The sequence below is a fragment of the Panicum virgatum genome, chromosome 2N (genome assembly GCF_016808335.1).
Source record: "Panicum virgatum strain AP13 chromosome 2N, P.virgatum_v5, whole genome shotgun sequence".
Classification (NCBI taxonomy): domain Eukaryota; kingdom Viridiplantae; phylum Streptophyta; class Magnoliopsida; order Poales; family Poaceae; genus Panicum; species Panicum virgatum.
The window spans coordinates 9,348,148-9,363,159 of NC_053146.1; the positions used below are offsets into that span (position 1 = coordinate 9,348,148).

General features: G+C 49.2%; 1 protein-coding gene across 1 annotated transcript; it reads right to left on the minus strand.

Annotated features, from left to right (window-relative positions):
- Window positions 1–11,029: 11,029 nt before the first annotated feature.
- On the minus strand, window positions 11,030–14,443 carry LOC120659696 (primary amine oxidase 2-like). The gene is made up of 4 exons (XM_039937918.1): window positions 13,591–14,443; window positions 12,273–12,657; window positions 12,079–12,192; window positions 11,030–11,991 (listed from the first exon to the last, which is right to left on the minus strand). Exons 1-4 carry the CDS (start codon window positions 14,397–14,399, stop codon window positions 11,224–11,226), a joined length of 2,076 nt encoding a protein of 691 aa, XP_039793852.1. The 5' UTR covers window positions 14,400–14,443; the 3' UTR covers window positions 11,030–11,223.
- Window positions 14,444–15,012: the final 569 nt, after the last annotated feature.

Sequence of the window (15,012 nt, forward strand, 5' to 3'; positions counted from 1 at the left end):
TGGCTGCGACCGGAGTCCCATCCACTGACTTCGGTCACTGCTCCGCCATCCCGGACGCTGTGGCGGCACTGTGGAACCTGCGACGCGGGACAAGACGCGCTCAGCACAGTCCCCGTTACTATTCTGCCAACTCCGGTTGACCGGACTCCACCTCATCATACGCAAGGCTCTGGACTCGCCTCCTGCTTGGGAAAAGACCGGGCGACGCCACGTACCCCTCCTCGAGGGATGCTCAGCACACGCAGCTGAAGTCCCGGACCTCCCACCTCGAGGGGTCTGGGACCTCCACGTGTCTCCCGGACCTCTTAGAGTGCACGCCAACACTCCGTCCAAGGGGTCCGGGACCACCGCGTGCCTCGCCACCGCTGGGGCACGCAGGATTCTGACTTGCAGGGCCCACAGAGCGCCATATCTAGAGGCCCGTACACCCTACAGTGACGACCACGCCGCCTGCAGGAGCTGGCAGGACGCCGGCGCGATCTCCGCAGGACCAAGGATGATATCCAGGACGACTGTCACGCCTGACGCCATGCCCCACAGTGTACTTCCTACAGTGTTCGGTCACTGTACCCCCGTGATTGAGGGGAAAACTACGACTTCCACACCTCCACTCATGTACACCGCCCCTCCTTGTGACGATAAAAGGAGGAGGCGGGCTTCCTTTAAACGGGGGGACGGGCGGACGGACTGACTCACTCACTTTTGCGGTCGCTTCTGGTCATCAGCTACCGCGGTCACCTACATTCACGATCATCGCCATACCCGACTCCTCTTCTAGCAGAGACCTAGGAGCTTCCCTCCCTCTCTCACCTCGCTTGTACCCCCTACTACAAGCACTCCGGGTGCAAGATAATACAGTGCCCTCGCACACCCCCTTTCCTGGACATACGGCCCCGCGGCCGGAACCAGGATAAACTGTGCGTTACTGTGTTGCCTCTTGCATCATCATCTGGGATGAGGAAACACACAGCATTTACTAGTTGGGATCCAGGCCCCCAGGTCGGGACACCGACAAGATCTCAGTAATAACTAACTTCCTATTGGAGGATATACTCCACAATCGGGAAGCCACTGGACGAATCTCAAAGTGGGCAGTTGAACTGGGAGCCTTGGAAATCAACTCCAAGCCAAGAACAGCAATCAAGTCACATGCACTAGTCGACTTCTTAGCTGAATGGCAGGAAAATCAAATCCCAGCACCTCATAACATTCCAGAGCATTGGGTAATGTACTTTGACGGCTCACTCAAGCTCGACGGAGGCGGCGCGGGAGTTCTGTTCATCTCTCCCAAAGGAGAGCAATTGAAATATATATTCCAAATCTTGTTCATGGTCTCCAACAATAAAGCTGAATACGAGGCACTGCTACATGGTCTTCGACTAGCAGTTTCTCTTGGCATCAAGCGACTACTTGTTTACAGCGATTCTCTACTCGTCGTCCAGCAAGTCAATAAAGAATGGGACATCAACAAGGATACAATGGATGCATACATTGAAGAAATCAGAAAGCTCAAAAACAAGTTCTCAGGATTGGAAATCCACCACATAGATCGCGATAACAATGTGGGAGCCGATGTCCTTTCCAAATTTGGATCTACTCGAGCAGCCGTTCCACCTGGAGTTTTTGTCCACGAACTTCATTATCCATCAATCAAGGTACAAAGCCAACAAGCCACTGACACGGAGGCCCCGGCCACAGTCAGGGAAGTACTGATGATCGAAGAAGATTGGCGGATCCAGTTTATCGACTTCATCAAGGAGTTCAAGCTTCCACCACATGTCGATACTAAAAGCATTGAAGCTGCACGTATCATCAGGTGTAGCAAAGGTTTCACCCTTGTTGGCGACAACCTATACAAGCGCTCTGCTTCTGGCATCCTCATGAAGTGCGTTACCCTTGAAGAAGACAAAGACATCCTCAAAGAGATACACAAAGGAGTTTGCGGCAACCACGCCGCGTCAAGGACACTAGTCAGCAAGGCTTACAGATCAGGCTTCTTCTGGCTAACTGTTGTTTCAGACGCAGAAGACCTCGTCAGACGGTGCCCTGGTTGCCAATTCTTCGGCAAAAAGACTCACGTCCCAGCACATAACCAGATAACAATCCCTCCATCATGGCCATTCGCCTGTTGGAGTTTGGGCATGATCGGACCATTAACCGTAGCTTCAGGAGGATTCAATCATGTGCTGGTAGCAGTCGATAAGTTCACCAAGTGAATCGAGTACAAGCCCATTGTTAAGATCTCATCCGACAGAGCAGTGGATTTCATCTCTGACATCATTCACCAGTTCGGATTTCCTCACACCATCATTACGGATCTTGGCTCTAACTTCACGTCATAATCTTTTTGGGATTTCTGTGCTAATTCCTGCATTGAGGTCAAATATGCTTCAGTAGCTCACACTCGAGCAAAAGGTCAAGTAGAGCGCATCATTGGCTTAGTACTCGACGCATTGAAGAAAAGACTATGACGCTAACACCAATAAAGGTGTCAAGTGGATTTAAGAACTACCCCATGTAGTCTGGAGGCTGCGAACGCAGCCCAGCAAAGCAACTGGACAGTCTCCTTTCTTCTTCACTTATGGGTCAGAGGATATACTACCCGCTGATATCATGTGGAAATCTCCAAGAGTAGAAGCCTATCAAGAAGGAGAAGCAGATGAAGCTCGACAAATTGAGTTAGATTCAGTCGAAGAAGCCAGAATCAATGCTTTAACTCAATCGGCTAGATATCTTCAAGGAGTCAGACACTATCATGATCGCAATGTCCAGCAAAGATCTTTTAATGTTGGAGATCTGGTATTATGAAGGATTCAAGATGAAACAGAATTGCACAAGTTAAATTCCAAATGGAAGGGTCCTTTCATCGTAATTAAGGTTAAAGGACCCGGATCATACAGAATCTCTAATGTAGATGGCAACGAGGTACCCAATTCCTGGAATATTGAGCACTTGTGTAGATTTCATCCTTGATCAAAGTAACATGGTGATGTCAGTTGATCTCTTTAATAAAGCAAAGGTTTTCATTACCTTTTCGACTACATTAAAGACAGCATTCAATCTGGTAGCATCATTACTACCCTACAAAAAGGTTCATCCAATACCAACCAGGATAACCTATTCAGGATAGCTTACACAGTTTTCCATCGGGATAACTACACAAGCCGCATCCTTGTACTTGACATAAAGGCACAACCTACTTGACGGAGTTCATCCTAACAGGTCAACTATAAGGAACTCCAGCCTTGCTTTAAAGGCAAAACTACTCTCCTGCTCAAGTAAGTTATGGATACTACTACATTTTGTCCATCTTGGGTAACCCGACGGGGTTCACCCTAACCGGTCAATCTTAGTAGTTACTCCAGTCTACAAGTTAGACACCCTATTCACAAACATGAATAGGTATTGGATATTTTTAAGATGGTTTCATCTTGGATAACCCGACGGGGCTCATCCTAACAGATCTATCTTAGAAGTTACTCCTATCCTTGGTCAGGACACCCTACTCGCTTGCTCGAGTAGTTTCTGGATATCTTTGCAGTTTTTCTATCTGGATAATCTGACGAGATCCACCCTAACTGATCAACTATAAAGATTACTCTATGTAAGCATTCTACTCGACTACTCGAGTAGTTTGTACATATCCTACGGTATCAGATCATACTTCTGAAGACACACCGATAGGATAAGAGCAATGTTTACAAAGACAATGAGTTGTTACAAGCAAGTTACTCTGCCAAGTTCTTCAGAATTTCCTCAGCGATCACTTCTGATTCCGTACAATAGTCCCGAAATTTCTCATCAGAACAATCGGGAGCTATTCCTTTAGCTATGGGAGCTAAATTAAACTAAGACAAATAAGACTTGACAACTCCTATTATGTGGGTCAGATAATTCTTGGAGGTAGCCGTCATGACATCAAAGATCTGCTTGGGAGCCTCTTCTAAACGCTCTACCAAGGACTTACTATTCGACGACCCCACTTCAGAATTGACCATGTCTACAATGACCTGAGCTGTTGCTACCAGTCGAGGATTGTCACATGGAGAACCTGATGAAAGGATAATTTAGTGATTATTATTGACAAAGCAATATCAGGACAAATGATCGAATACTCACAAGCTTGAGCAATTTGCAACTGTTCTTGAAGCATTGAATTTTCTTCCTGGAGTTTTGATCTTTCTTCTTCAAGGCTCTTGATCTGCCGCTTCATGTCACAAACTTCTAGATGATGCTTTCGGTTTGCTTCATACAGTTTGTTACGAGCAGCAAAGGATTCATCTAGTCGTTTGGCAATCAGGGCATTTTGCTGCTCCAAGATTTTTCGGTTGTCAATAGTCTTATATAAAGCATGAGACTTCAAGAAAGACCGATTGGCAACATCCTGTATCATACAAGGCAAGATTGGTTAGATGTCACCAAACTACTCGACGCATGCAAGTAACAGCAGAGGAAGGCTCACCTTGGTATATTTGAAACACCATTGCATGGAATCTGCGAGCTTCTTCATATTTTCCACAGACAACAATGGATCATCAAAGTGATCCTTTCCCAATTCTTCCTGGGTAGATTGTGGCATAGACTAAAAGGATACTAGTCGCACAGTTGGGTTCTTTGACCCTTCAGCTTTGTCACTGCCACATCCAACAGCGTTTGAAGTACCTTCACCAGCAGCAGCAGGAGTAGATGCGGGTACCTCAAGAGACGGCTCCCTTGACGGCATGTCCACACTCGGGGAGAGAGTAGTCGAGTTCTCGATTAACCCAATTACTGGAGAATCAGAGGTTGATCGAGTACTTGCTTCTGGACTACTCTCCATCTAGTTACGGAAGTCCTGGATCTGGTTTTTCTCTTGTGCTAGAAGATATTGGATCCTAGCCAAGCAAGATTCTAAATAAGAAAGCTGAGGCAAACAGGATACAATTAAAGAATATTAGATTCTTACTGGCCAGCATCAACATGAGGTATTTTTCTCCGCAGCAAAGCTCCAGGAGCGGCTTTCCGTTTCTTGCTATCATCGGAAGCAGCATCTACAGAGTTGGAGGCATACAAAGCCATGTCTTATAATTTTTCTGCAAAAGAAGCAAAGGTCCGTCAGAAGATAAAAACTTTAATTACAAGTACTCGGCGGTGTTTTTCAACACTTACCCATGCATTTTCGGGAGGATTCTTGGCCCAGAAAAGTGTTGGAGGCTTCAAAGATTTGTCAAAATTATCGAGTACTTTACAACATCTTCTGATTACATCAGAATGCGCCATTGGTTCTAGAGACATTCTGGTAGCATCTTCTTTCCCTTCATATCTAAAGGATGGATGTTGTCGATGCTGTAGAGGCTGGATCCGACAGCTCACAAAGGAGAAAACCACGTGATCTCTGGTAACTCCCTTGTTTTTCACCTGTGCAATGACTCTAAGGAGGCACTCGACTTGTTGGCCACCAGGTCCTATACTTGTCCAGTTTTCTTGGACTTGGGGGGCACCAGGAACTCTTTCTAGAAGAGGAGATTCAAAGTTCCTGACATGAAACAAGAATTTCTCCCACTCGAGTCCTTTACCCGATGGATCATACGCTAAGTACTCGTCCCGAGTTTCAGGGCGGAGTATTAGTTCACATCCGCCAACAACGGTAGGTTTGCTGGCATTTGGGACGGGAACAAGGATGAAGAAATGTTGAAAAAGGTGAAAATGGGGAAGAATGCCAAGGAATGCTTTGCAGAAATGAGTGAAAATAGAAAGATGCAAAATAGATTGGGGAGTCAGATGATGCAATTGGATTCCCCAGAATTGCAGAAGAGCATAGAAAAATTCCGACACGGAAAGTGCAAGGCCACGTTCCACGAAATCACGGAACACAACGGTTTCAATGGTACCTTCCATAGGGTAATCTTCTCCTTTCCCTGCACGCCATTGGATCACGCCCTAAGTTTGGAGGAGACCCAAATTCTCCAGTTCTTGCACCACTGATTCAGACATTTTGCTTTTCTGTCAACCCGTTGAAAGATTGACAACTGCTTCCTCTTCAACCTTGGATTTGTCCTTCTTGGGAGCTATCTCAACGTCACGAGTTTAGGCTCGGGGGCTACGAGAGGGGCTATGGATGACACTGGGAACGGGCAAGTGTGGATCTAAATTTGACGGCGGCCAGGAGTTCAAAGGGTAAAACCCTCACAAGTTATCAGATGGATTTATATGGTTTCAGGTGGTAATTTTGTGAATATTTGGGAGATCAACAAATTCTTTCCTTTTTAGGGAAGTTTTCATTACTTATTCTGCCACGAGTTTTCTTTGATTCTTAAATCTAAATGGAGAGATTTAAATTCAAGACTCGGGGGCTGCGGGATATGTGTATCAGAGATTTATTTTTCAATTTTTTTGAAAAATAAGGAAGCAAAAAGATTGAAGTGACCCTAAGCCTGATTCTGCAATTCAACCTAAGGCTCGGGGGCTACTCCATATGGAGCGCGAGTACTTCGCGCACCATATATGATCAAGATTCCGGGGCTTGAGCACCTCACAGCCTCGAAGTAACCAGGAGTACTTGGAAGACTACTCGATGTATCTGAAGGAAGGACCAGAATCAACTAGAAAGATGTTCTGGCTACTTGAAGTACTCGAAGATGCCCGGCCAAGTACTCGATGCCTGCAGAACTCGGCTACGAAGAGCTCGGGGGCTTGTCAGACCAGGGGCAGCGGGACTGCTTATAGGCATAGAATGTTCTAGAGTAAGGGATAGCTCATGGATGTGCCTTACTTCTCTTGTAACTACTTAGATAGGCGTAGAACTAGCCGCAGTATAAAGGAAACTACCCGATCGTGATGTAGTAGGACTCCAACTGTATTCGGCTAGGACTTTCCATGTAAACCTGTCCCCCCGAATATATAAGGGCGAGCAGGTACCCCTCAAAACACATCAACACCTAAAGCAATACAAACAACCACACAGGACATAGGGCATTACGCGACTCAGGCCCGAACCTATCTAAATCTTTGTGTTCCTTATACCATTGAGTTCCAGAGCAGTCAATCCCTACCTACAAACCTTACTGCTGATGATATCTCTGAGCAGGTTTGGCAGTAAACGCCGACATGCACCAAGTGATGCTGACAGCCCATCCACCATTCCTAACAGTACGGGCATTCCCCGCAGCAGCCAGCGGTGGATAAGAGTGCTTGTTCATCAGAATTGCAGTGGCCCAGCTTGCTATCTGGTTTTCTGATTCGTTTTCTTTCCATGGCATTACATGAGAAAGCATTGCTAGTTGGTTCCATGGATGACACGACACCGCCACAGGAAGTAGCATTGTGTTTACTGGCAACTATCCTGATGCACCCCAAGCCCATCTATGTTGCACGGGAGCATATGATCAACTAATCTTGTAGTTTGTTTTCTTTCGTGACCGGAGTCATGTGAATGCAATGGGGCAGTGACTATATATATGTACCCATATGCTATTCTACGTTGCAGCATTCGGTTGTTCTAAAAAATATATATAGAAGAACTGAGTGACTAATAATTGTTCTTGACAGTCTCTTGTTACAGCAGTGTCCTGTCAAGAGAACTTACTTGAGTTGGTAGGTAGTCTAATTTCCCTGTGTCCTCTCTTCAACCTCTCGCTATCACTGCCAGTACAGCATGGGACACCGGGCTACAAAATCCCATCCCCAATAAGAAGGCAGCACACATGCTCCCTCGTCGCAATGAGGCCACCAATCACTGAGCGTAGTAGCTAAAATCCTGATGCATCCAAGCCAATCAAGTAATTTATAGTACATTGGTTTCTCTTGATGCCCAAGTGTTCACTGTGCACTACTCCATGAATGAATCTATCTTGCGGGATGCAACAGGGGTCTGACGAGTGACTTACTTTCAGGAGTGTTTTTTTTTGTATGAAGCCAGTATAAATTAAATGCCAGGAACCTAACAATTTCAATTCTTGGTTTGGAAAAAGGTCTACTTCAATGAGTGGTAATCATGATAAACTTACTACCCAATTTTACAAGAGACATGTAAAATAAAATTTCATCCACATGTCGCAAAAAAATACAACATAACTTCAGGTTGTCAACACCTTCTTCGCTCACTGTCTCACTGTCGAACACTGCCAAGATAAGCTATCAATTAATAATAGTTACACTTCATTGCAGTAGTTGCGATTTTTACAAAACATAGTGTAAGCAAGGGACCTATTTCATTTTAACCAAAGTCGAATAGTTCTCTTCTCTTGACAGATAGCTAGTGATGGTTCACGTAAGGCTATGCATTTTTACATAAGGGAATAATTCGATATCCCGGCTTCTACATCATCACAGTGCAATATATCCAGACTTTATTCACGAAAGGCTATGCATGATTAGTTCATCAGTCCGTAGTTGCTCTAGACAAAATCATGCTTCCCTATTGTTGTTCAGGGCGTAGCTACTACTAACTACTGAGGACAGATGAGTGCCAAGATTATTGTGAACCAGGTGAGGCTCTGAGCCCATCACCATGCACTACTACAAAAAGGATCTTTGATCCTGCATATTTGTCCCGGCAATCATTTGACCTGGGACCAATTAAAGCTTTAGTCCCGGGTCCAATAACTAGGGGCCAATGGGAAGGAAGGAGGGGTCTTTTGTCTCGGTTGTTGCTCCAAACTAGGATTAAAGATCACTTTTTAGTCCCGGCTCCAGCTTCCAACCGAGATCAAAACGACACTTTTAGTCCCGAAGGAAGCCTACACCCGGGATAAAAAAAATTCGGCTGTCGCCCGACTCCGATTCTCGATCTCACCCTCCTCCTTATCTTCTCCCCCCTATCTTCTCCACGACTCCTCTTTCACAGTCTCACCACTCAGTCATCCTCTCCCAACACTTATCCTCTCCTCCCTCCCTCATCTCCTATAGCGGCTCAGCGCAACTCTGGCGGGAAGCGCGGTCAGGCCTCGGCAGGAGGTGCTCGGCTTGGTCTACTCGGCCGGCTAGCCCCGGCGGGCAACATGGCCAGGCCCGCGCAGCCAGGCCCCACAGGGGCAGCTCGGCCGGGTCCCAGCGGCAAGGCCCGATGGGGGCAGCTCGGCTGGGTCCCAATGGGCGGCGTGGCCAGGCCCCCGACGATGGCGGCTCCCATGCAGTTGGTGGCCTGGCGGGCACTGAGTTTATTTTTTACTTTTTTCCAATATGTATATGTGACCGGTATTGATTTGTGAATGATTATTTTTTGTGGTTTTGATTTATTTTATGAATGATTAATTTGTGATTGTAATTGATTTTGTGATTACAAATTTGGAGAAATGTTTGGGATAGGAGAAGCTGGTCTGCGACGTAGACGAGCTCTGTGCGTAGGCGAGCTTTTTTTTTGTTTCTAAGAAATCACATTGGTCCCGGTTGCATAGTAGCTTGTACAAAAAGGTTTCCCAGTTGGGAAACCGGAATAAAAGCCAGTTCCCTAGTTGGAAAACTGGGATAAGTAGTAATGGCATTCCTGATACTGCCATGGGCGCAAAAAACTTGTTCATGGCTCCGGTTCCTAACACTATATACGACATGTCTTCCATCATTTGCTAACTTGGTTGGATCACATCTCAACGCTCTATGGAACACCCAAAATTTATGGCATCGACAGGAGAGATGTTATGATGCTTTGCCGCAAGCAAACACTGGGCCAGATCCCGAGGGAACCGATGAGGTGATGAGACACAGAGACAGAAGTCATCTCACACAAATCACATGTACTAACAATAAGCTAGGTCCCGCATAGAGAGAAAGTAAAGGAGCAATGTATATAATAATAAGATGCTTTAGTAGACTAGTGAAGCAAGGACAGTACGAGAGAGAGAGTAGAATTACCTGGTAGTAGTGCAATATATTCACACAGCATCAATCCATCACATCTCTCATCCGCTTAGAAACTCGATGTCCGGATTATCTATTGCTTATTGAATTTTTCGTATAAACCTTCGCCTAGCACATAGGTGCGAGGTGATATTGACATTGCCTCCAGGGAGGTAGTGGCATCAAGAATTGGCACCAATGTCGACACCAGCGTCATGCCGGACAAGAGCTAGCTTTCTCAAATAGTTTCCTGTAGCACTCGGCGTCAACACGGACGTGCAAATAGGGCAGCGCATCGGCAAGGCCTCCTAGGAGGAAAGCAGCAAGAAGCGTCACCACTGCCGGCTAGCCTGGGCGGGGATTTCTCCCTGTGCTTTCCGAACCCATGTTCAAACACCGGCGCTAAATTGGCTAGATGCCGATGAGGCTGTCGCCATACACGCCCACTAGAAGCACCCATACCGGCAGTCCGCCTTCTGAGGACTGAGCCTCGTCGATGTCCTTACCAGCAAGCTTTTCCATCCTCCATCCAGCTGTCATGCTAGCCCCTGGATCCGGCACTGCCACCAGGGCGGGGGCATCTTGATCCAAAGGGCACAGTCATACCGCCCGGCAACACTCCGGCGTAGCGCAGCGAGGGAGGCGGACAGCGACTAGGCAGCACGGCATTTCACAACACTGCTGCGCACCCCGTACGCCAGCGGCCAATAGCAAGAGAAGAGGAGGCAGCAAGGGGTACTCCACCTGCTGCCATTGCCCGAAGAGACCCTGCCTCCGTCGTCCTTGTGGACGCCCATCACAGCCATTTAGGCGGTGGCGACGCCTCCAGCTCTAGTCGGGAAGAGGCTGGATCCGGCTACCACCACCGGCGCAAGGACCGGAGACCGCCGCATCCAGCACGAGCACGCAAACAAATCGGAGGGACTAGATGGGGAAGAAAGGGAGTGCTTTGCCGCCTCCATCCTCGCTGCCACACGGGCATCCAAAGGCCGTGCCACCCGAGAGAGGCGACGTGGGGGCTCTGTTATTTTTTATCCCAATTTTGTTTGGACAGTCCTTCGGGAGCACGGGTTGATAGGCTAGTGCCTCTGACTAATTAGAGATAAAATAAATGTTGGTCGTGTACAAAGGGAGCTCCAGAGGTCACTGAAGTGCAGAGAGCAAGATGCATCAAGTACAAGTGATGGGTGACAGATCGAGCATCCGAGAATCGCAATTTGCAAGCATTCTCGATCTTTCATTTCGGAAATCTTATTGCATTATGTTTTATCTAGATGATTATTCGTGTGCCTGAGGCTACAACAATAACTGTTAAATCTTCAAATACATATCGCACTGCAAACAATTAATAACCTTTAGGGTTTGAATCGACTCAAATACATGTGGTTGCTTTATTTATCAAAGCCAGGATCAAATGTGGCAGGAGCAGTTTGGGAAGTTTGGGTTACCAGGCGGCTTCATTCTCATCAACGGGTTCCTCTCGAAGAAGTTCGACGGTCGGAGCTCGAAGGCGCCACTCACCGTAGGCATTACTGGAAAGTCCTCCTGGTATGGGAGGTGGTGCACGCCCAGAGTGTACCACAGAACAATGTCCTCCTCCTTAATCCTCCTGTTCCTCCTGCTCCAGGCAGCCAGGTTGTCGTCTCCCGTGCCCTGCTCCGCGTACAGCCCGGACGCCCACTTCTCCGACTTGTCGTACGGCGTCACCCACACCTGCTTCTTGGAGTAGCTGGCGCGGCGCTGCGGGTAGTCATCGTCGGAAAGCAGCGAGGACGCCGTCGCACCAGCCGGGATGAGCCGGTACCCGACCTCATTGCCGACGCTGGTCTTCTTGCTGGGGTTGACAAACAGCAGGTCCGCTGGACCACCACTGTTGATGTTCACCTGGCCATCCGCCTCCGTCTCCGCCACCTCGCGGCGTACGGTCCAGTAGCTCCTCCTCGGAGTGTCGGCGCCGCCCGTGGCGGGGTCCCCGGTGTTGCGCCTGGGGACGACCGTGTTCTTGACGAAGGAGTTCTCGGTGCCGTCAACGTCTAGGTCCAGGTGGTACGTGACGAAATGGTCGTGGTAGACGCCGACGGTGTTCGCGGCGAGTAGGGTGCCGTGCGCGTCCTCCTTGATCTGGTCGACGTGCGTGTAGGACGTGGCCTTCATCTCCAGGATGCCACTGAGAGACACCTGCAACCCGGCCATGTTTGGATCGACCTCATGAGAGTAACTATAGTAAGGGGAATCCATGAGGTAGTAGTGGTCGATACTACATACCACACACTTGATGGAGCCCGCCGTCTTGAACTCCCAGTCGAATGTGTAGTCGTAGTTCCCCGCCGACACGACCGTTCTCACCACCAGCGTCACGTCCGGCCTCACCTCCGTGACCTGCATAGAAAAACAACATCGTGGATGAGGCAGTATTGTCCCTGTACCCTTTAGCATACAAGATGGCTAGAGGTTATTACCAGTTGGCCTGGAAAGGCGGCCTCGGTGTGGCGCCAGGCAACGTCGCCGGCGTACCGCTCGAACACACAGATGGCGTTCTCGGCCTTGACGGGCTGCCCATCCGCATTGGCGTAGAAGCCGTCCATGTAGACGGCATTGGCCGGGCAGTCGGCGCCGGGCTGGAGCGGGAACGCCGAGGCCCCTAGGCCGTAGTCGCCGGCATCCATGAACACGTGGAAGTACCACTCCTCCTCCGGGTCCATGTACGGCACGAAGATCTCGGAGACGAAACCGCGGTAGAGCACCTGCCGCCACGTGCCGGCATCGCCGTCGTGGACCGATGCCATGGAGATGACTGTGCTGGCGCGTATGTCGAAGCCCACGTGGAACTCCCAGTTGGCCCATCTGCAGTCAAAGGGATGGAGGTAGGATGTCATGGTTAGATGAATGGAACCATATGCTGAAATGTGGTTTTTGTAATTAAATGAACATCAGGATGTGTGGTTGCTGTTGGTGATGTGTAAGTGGCGTGGTGAATACAACATTCTAGTGCCCTTTCGGGAAGTACATCACTAATAAGACTAAGCATAGGCAAACTGGGATGACTTTGAACCAGGGAACTCTGACCACGGATAAACTGGGTTTTCTGAATCTGTCTTGGGTAACTTTGAGGACAGACAACCTGGTTTTCTTGCAACCAGAAAATTCCGAGCTGTGACAAATAAACTAGGTTGTCCCTCAACCAGAAAACTATCTGATCACGGCTAAACTGGGCTGTTCTCTTCTGAAACTCTTAGTGTTTTGTATTTTTGTTGTAATAGGTCGTTATTTGGTCAAAGACCGACCCAATAATCAATATGATGCTTAATTAGGTTTTCATGTTAGTTTGACCGAGCCAACAATCAAATACGGTGTTTACATCTTTACGGTTGTTGATAAACATGAAATTTAAAATGAACACCATGCGTGTGGAGAAAGCTTACCATGTTCCGTGTCTCTGTTAGCATTAATTTTACAATGGAAGTTGCTTAAAATATGCAAAGTCCAATTGCATGCATAGAAATAAAACGGATCAGTTGGATATATAGTTGAGCATCTTGATTCGATCTGAAATAAAAATTTGATCATGGCAGCAGCCGTCCAATTTACTAGTGCAAGTTGCTGTTGATTCCATGACATGCCAAGCCACAAAGTCTAATAGACAGTCGTGGAGATAATAATCAGAAGGGATCGAGTCGCTAGTTGACTTAATTAGCCATGTGACTTGAACAAGTTTTGCAATAGAAAAAAGGGTTCATGATCGAAGAAGCAAGTTGATGCCACCTAGTCAAGTAGTACCTGACAACGCGGCCGTCTATCTTCACGCCGCTGCCCTCCGGCTGCACGACCACGCCGGGCGCCGTGACGGGGCCGGTGAACGGCGGCCCGACCTCGGCCGCCCGGTAGTCCGTCCCCTCCGCCTTGGGCACCGGGGAGACCACCCTGTCCCTGTACCCAACGACGGCCATCCGGTCGAGGTCCACCAGCAGCGTCACGCCCTCCAGCGGCCGCGCGTAGAAGTTGGCCGTGGGCGTGGCCCCGCCGAACACGAAGCACTGCATCTTCGTCAGCCTGCCGCTGCTGGCCTTGCCCGCCTCGCCGCCGAACCACCCCATCGAGAAGACCCCACAGCCGACGTCGCTGACGTTCAGCCCGCGCCGCCGCACGGACTCCACAAACGGAGGGTAATTGGGCGGCAGCGCTCCGGCGGCGGCCATCTCTTCCGTCGTGAACCTCGGGAAGCCAGCTCCGTGGTGGACGGCGTGCGAGGTGACGGACGGCGCGGAGGTGTTGGTGACGTCGACGCGGAGCTCGTGGGACCGGCCCCCGGCGCGTGCGACGACGAAGGCGCGGCGAGGGAGGACGGGGCGGCGGTGGGAGGAGGAAGAGGAGGAAGCGTAGGAGAGGACGTCGGCCTTGTCGGGCTCATCGAGGCCGACGTAGTGGAAGCTGATAGGCCGGTCGGGGACGAGCGGGGAGGCAAGCACGGCGGAGCGCACGGCGGTGAGCTCCACGGCGGAGAGTGGATCCAGCGGGTGGCGGTGAGGCTTGCAGGAGACCGTGCCGGCGGCGGCGACCAAAAGGACGGTGAGGAGAGGAGGAATCATGGCGAGGAGCTCGCTATCAGTTGCGTGGATGCAATGCAAAGGGTAAGCTTGATCTTGTGTGTGTGTATATATATATATATATATAGCTTAATGCATTGCCTTGTACGCTAGCTAACTAAAAGTCAAGCAATGACCACATTCACTTATCAATTCATCATCACTCCATATCCTATCCTATCGTGTTCCAAAGAATCGTCTCCCAATCCTAGCTATGCGACAAAAGATTAAGTTTTTCAAACGACCTAGCGCACGCCAATTGGCAATTGGCAGAGATGCCAGTATTATATCCCAGTAATGACTAACGAAGCAAATAAACTAACCCATGTTCTTAACGTTCGTGGCTTATTCTAAAGAGTTATGTTATAGTGTCGTCCCTGCCCATTTCTAACCGACCCTGCGTTGTCCGAGCGGGCGGCTCCACCACCTCCCCGAGGGCTATTCCCAGTGTCGCAGGTGCGACTGGGATCAGATACATCGAAGAAGCACCTCCCCCGGCCTTGTCTTATTTCTCCCACCACCCCCATCCCGCGCCGCCGGCCTTCCACCCTGGCCAACGGCTGCCGCGCTGCCTACCAACCTACCACCAAGGTTCCTGCCCCAGTCGGCCGGCGGC

What these genes read in the sequence shown, in the direction of transcription:
- LOC120659696 (XM_039937918.1), bottom strand. Translation starts at nt 14,399, where the DNA reads ATGATTCCTCCTCTCCTCACCGTCCTTTTGGTCGCCGCCGCCGGCACG. An exon ending in ATAGACGGCCGCGTTGTCAG is followed by an intron (nt 12,658 to 13,590) that starts GTACTACTTGAC and finishes CTTTGACTGCAG; the next exon opens with ATGGGCCAACTGGGAGTTCC. An exon ending in CGGGCTCCATCAAGTGTGTG is followed by an intron (nt 11,992 to 12,078) that starts GTATGTAGTATC and finishes GCCGGGTTGCAG; the next exon opens with GTGTCTCTCAGTGGCATCCT.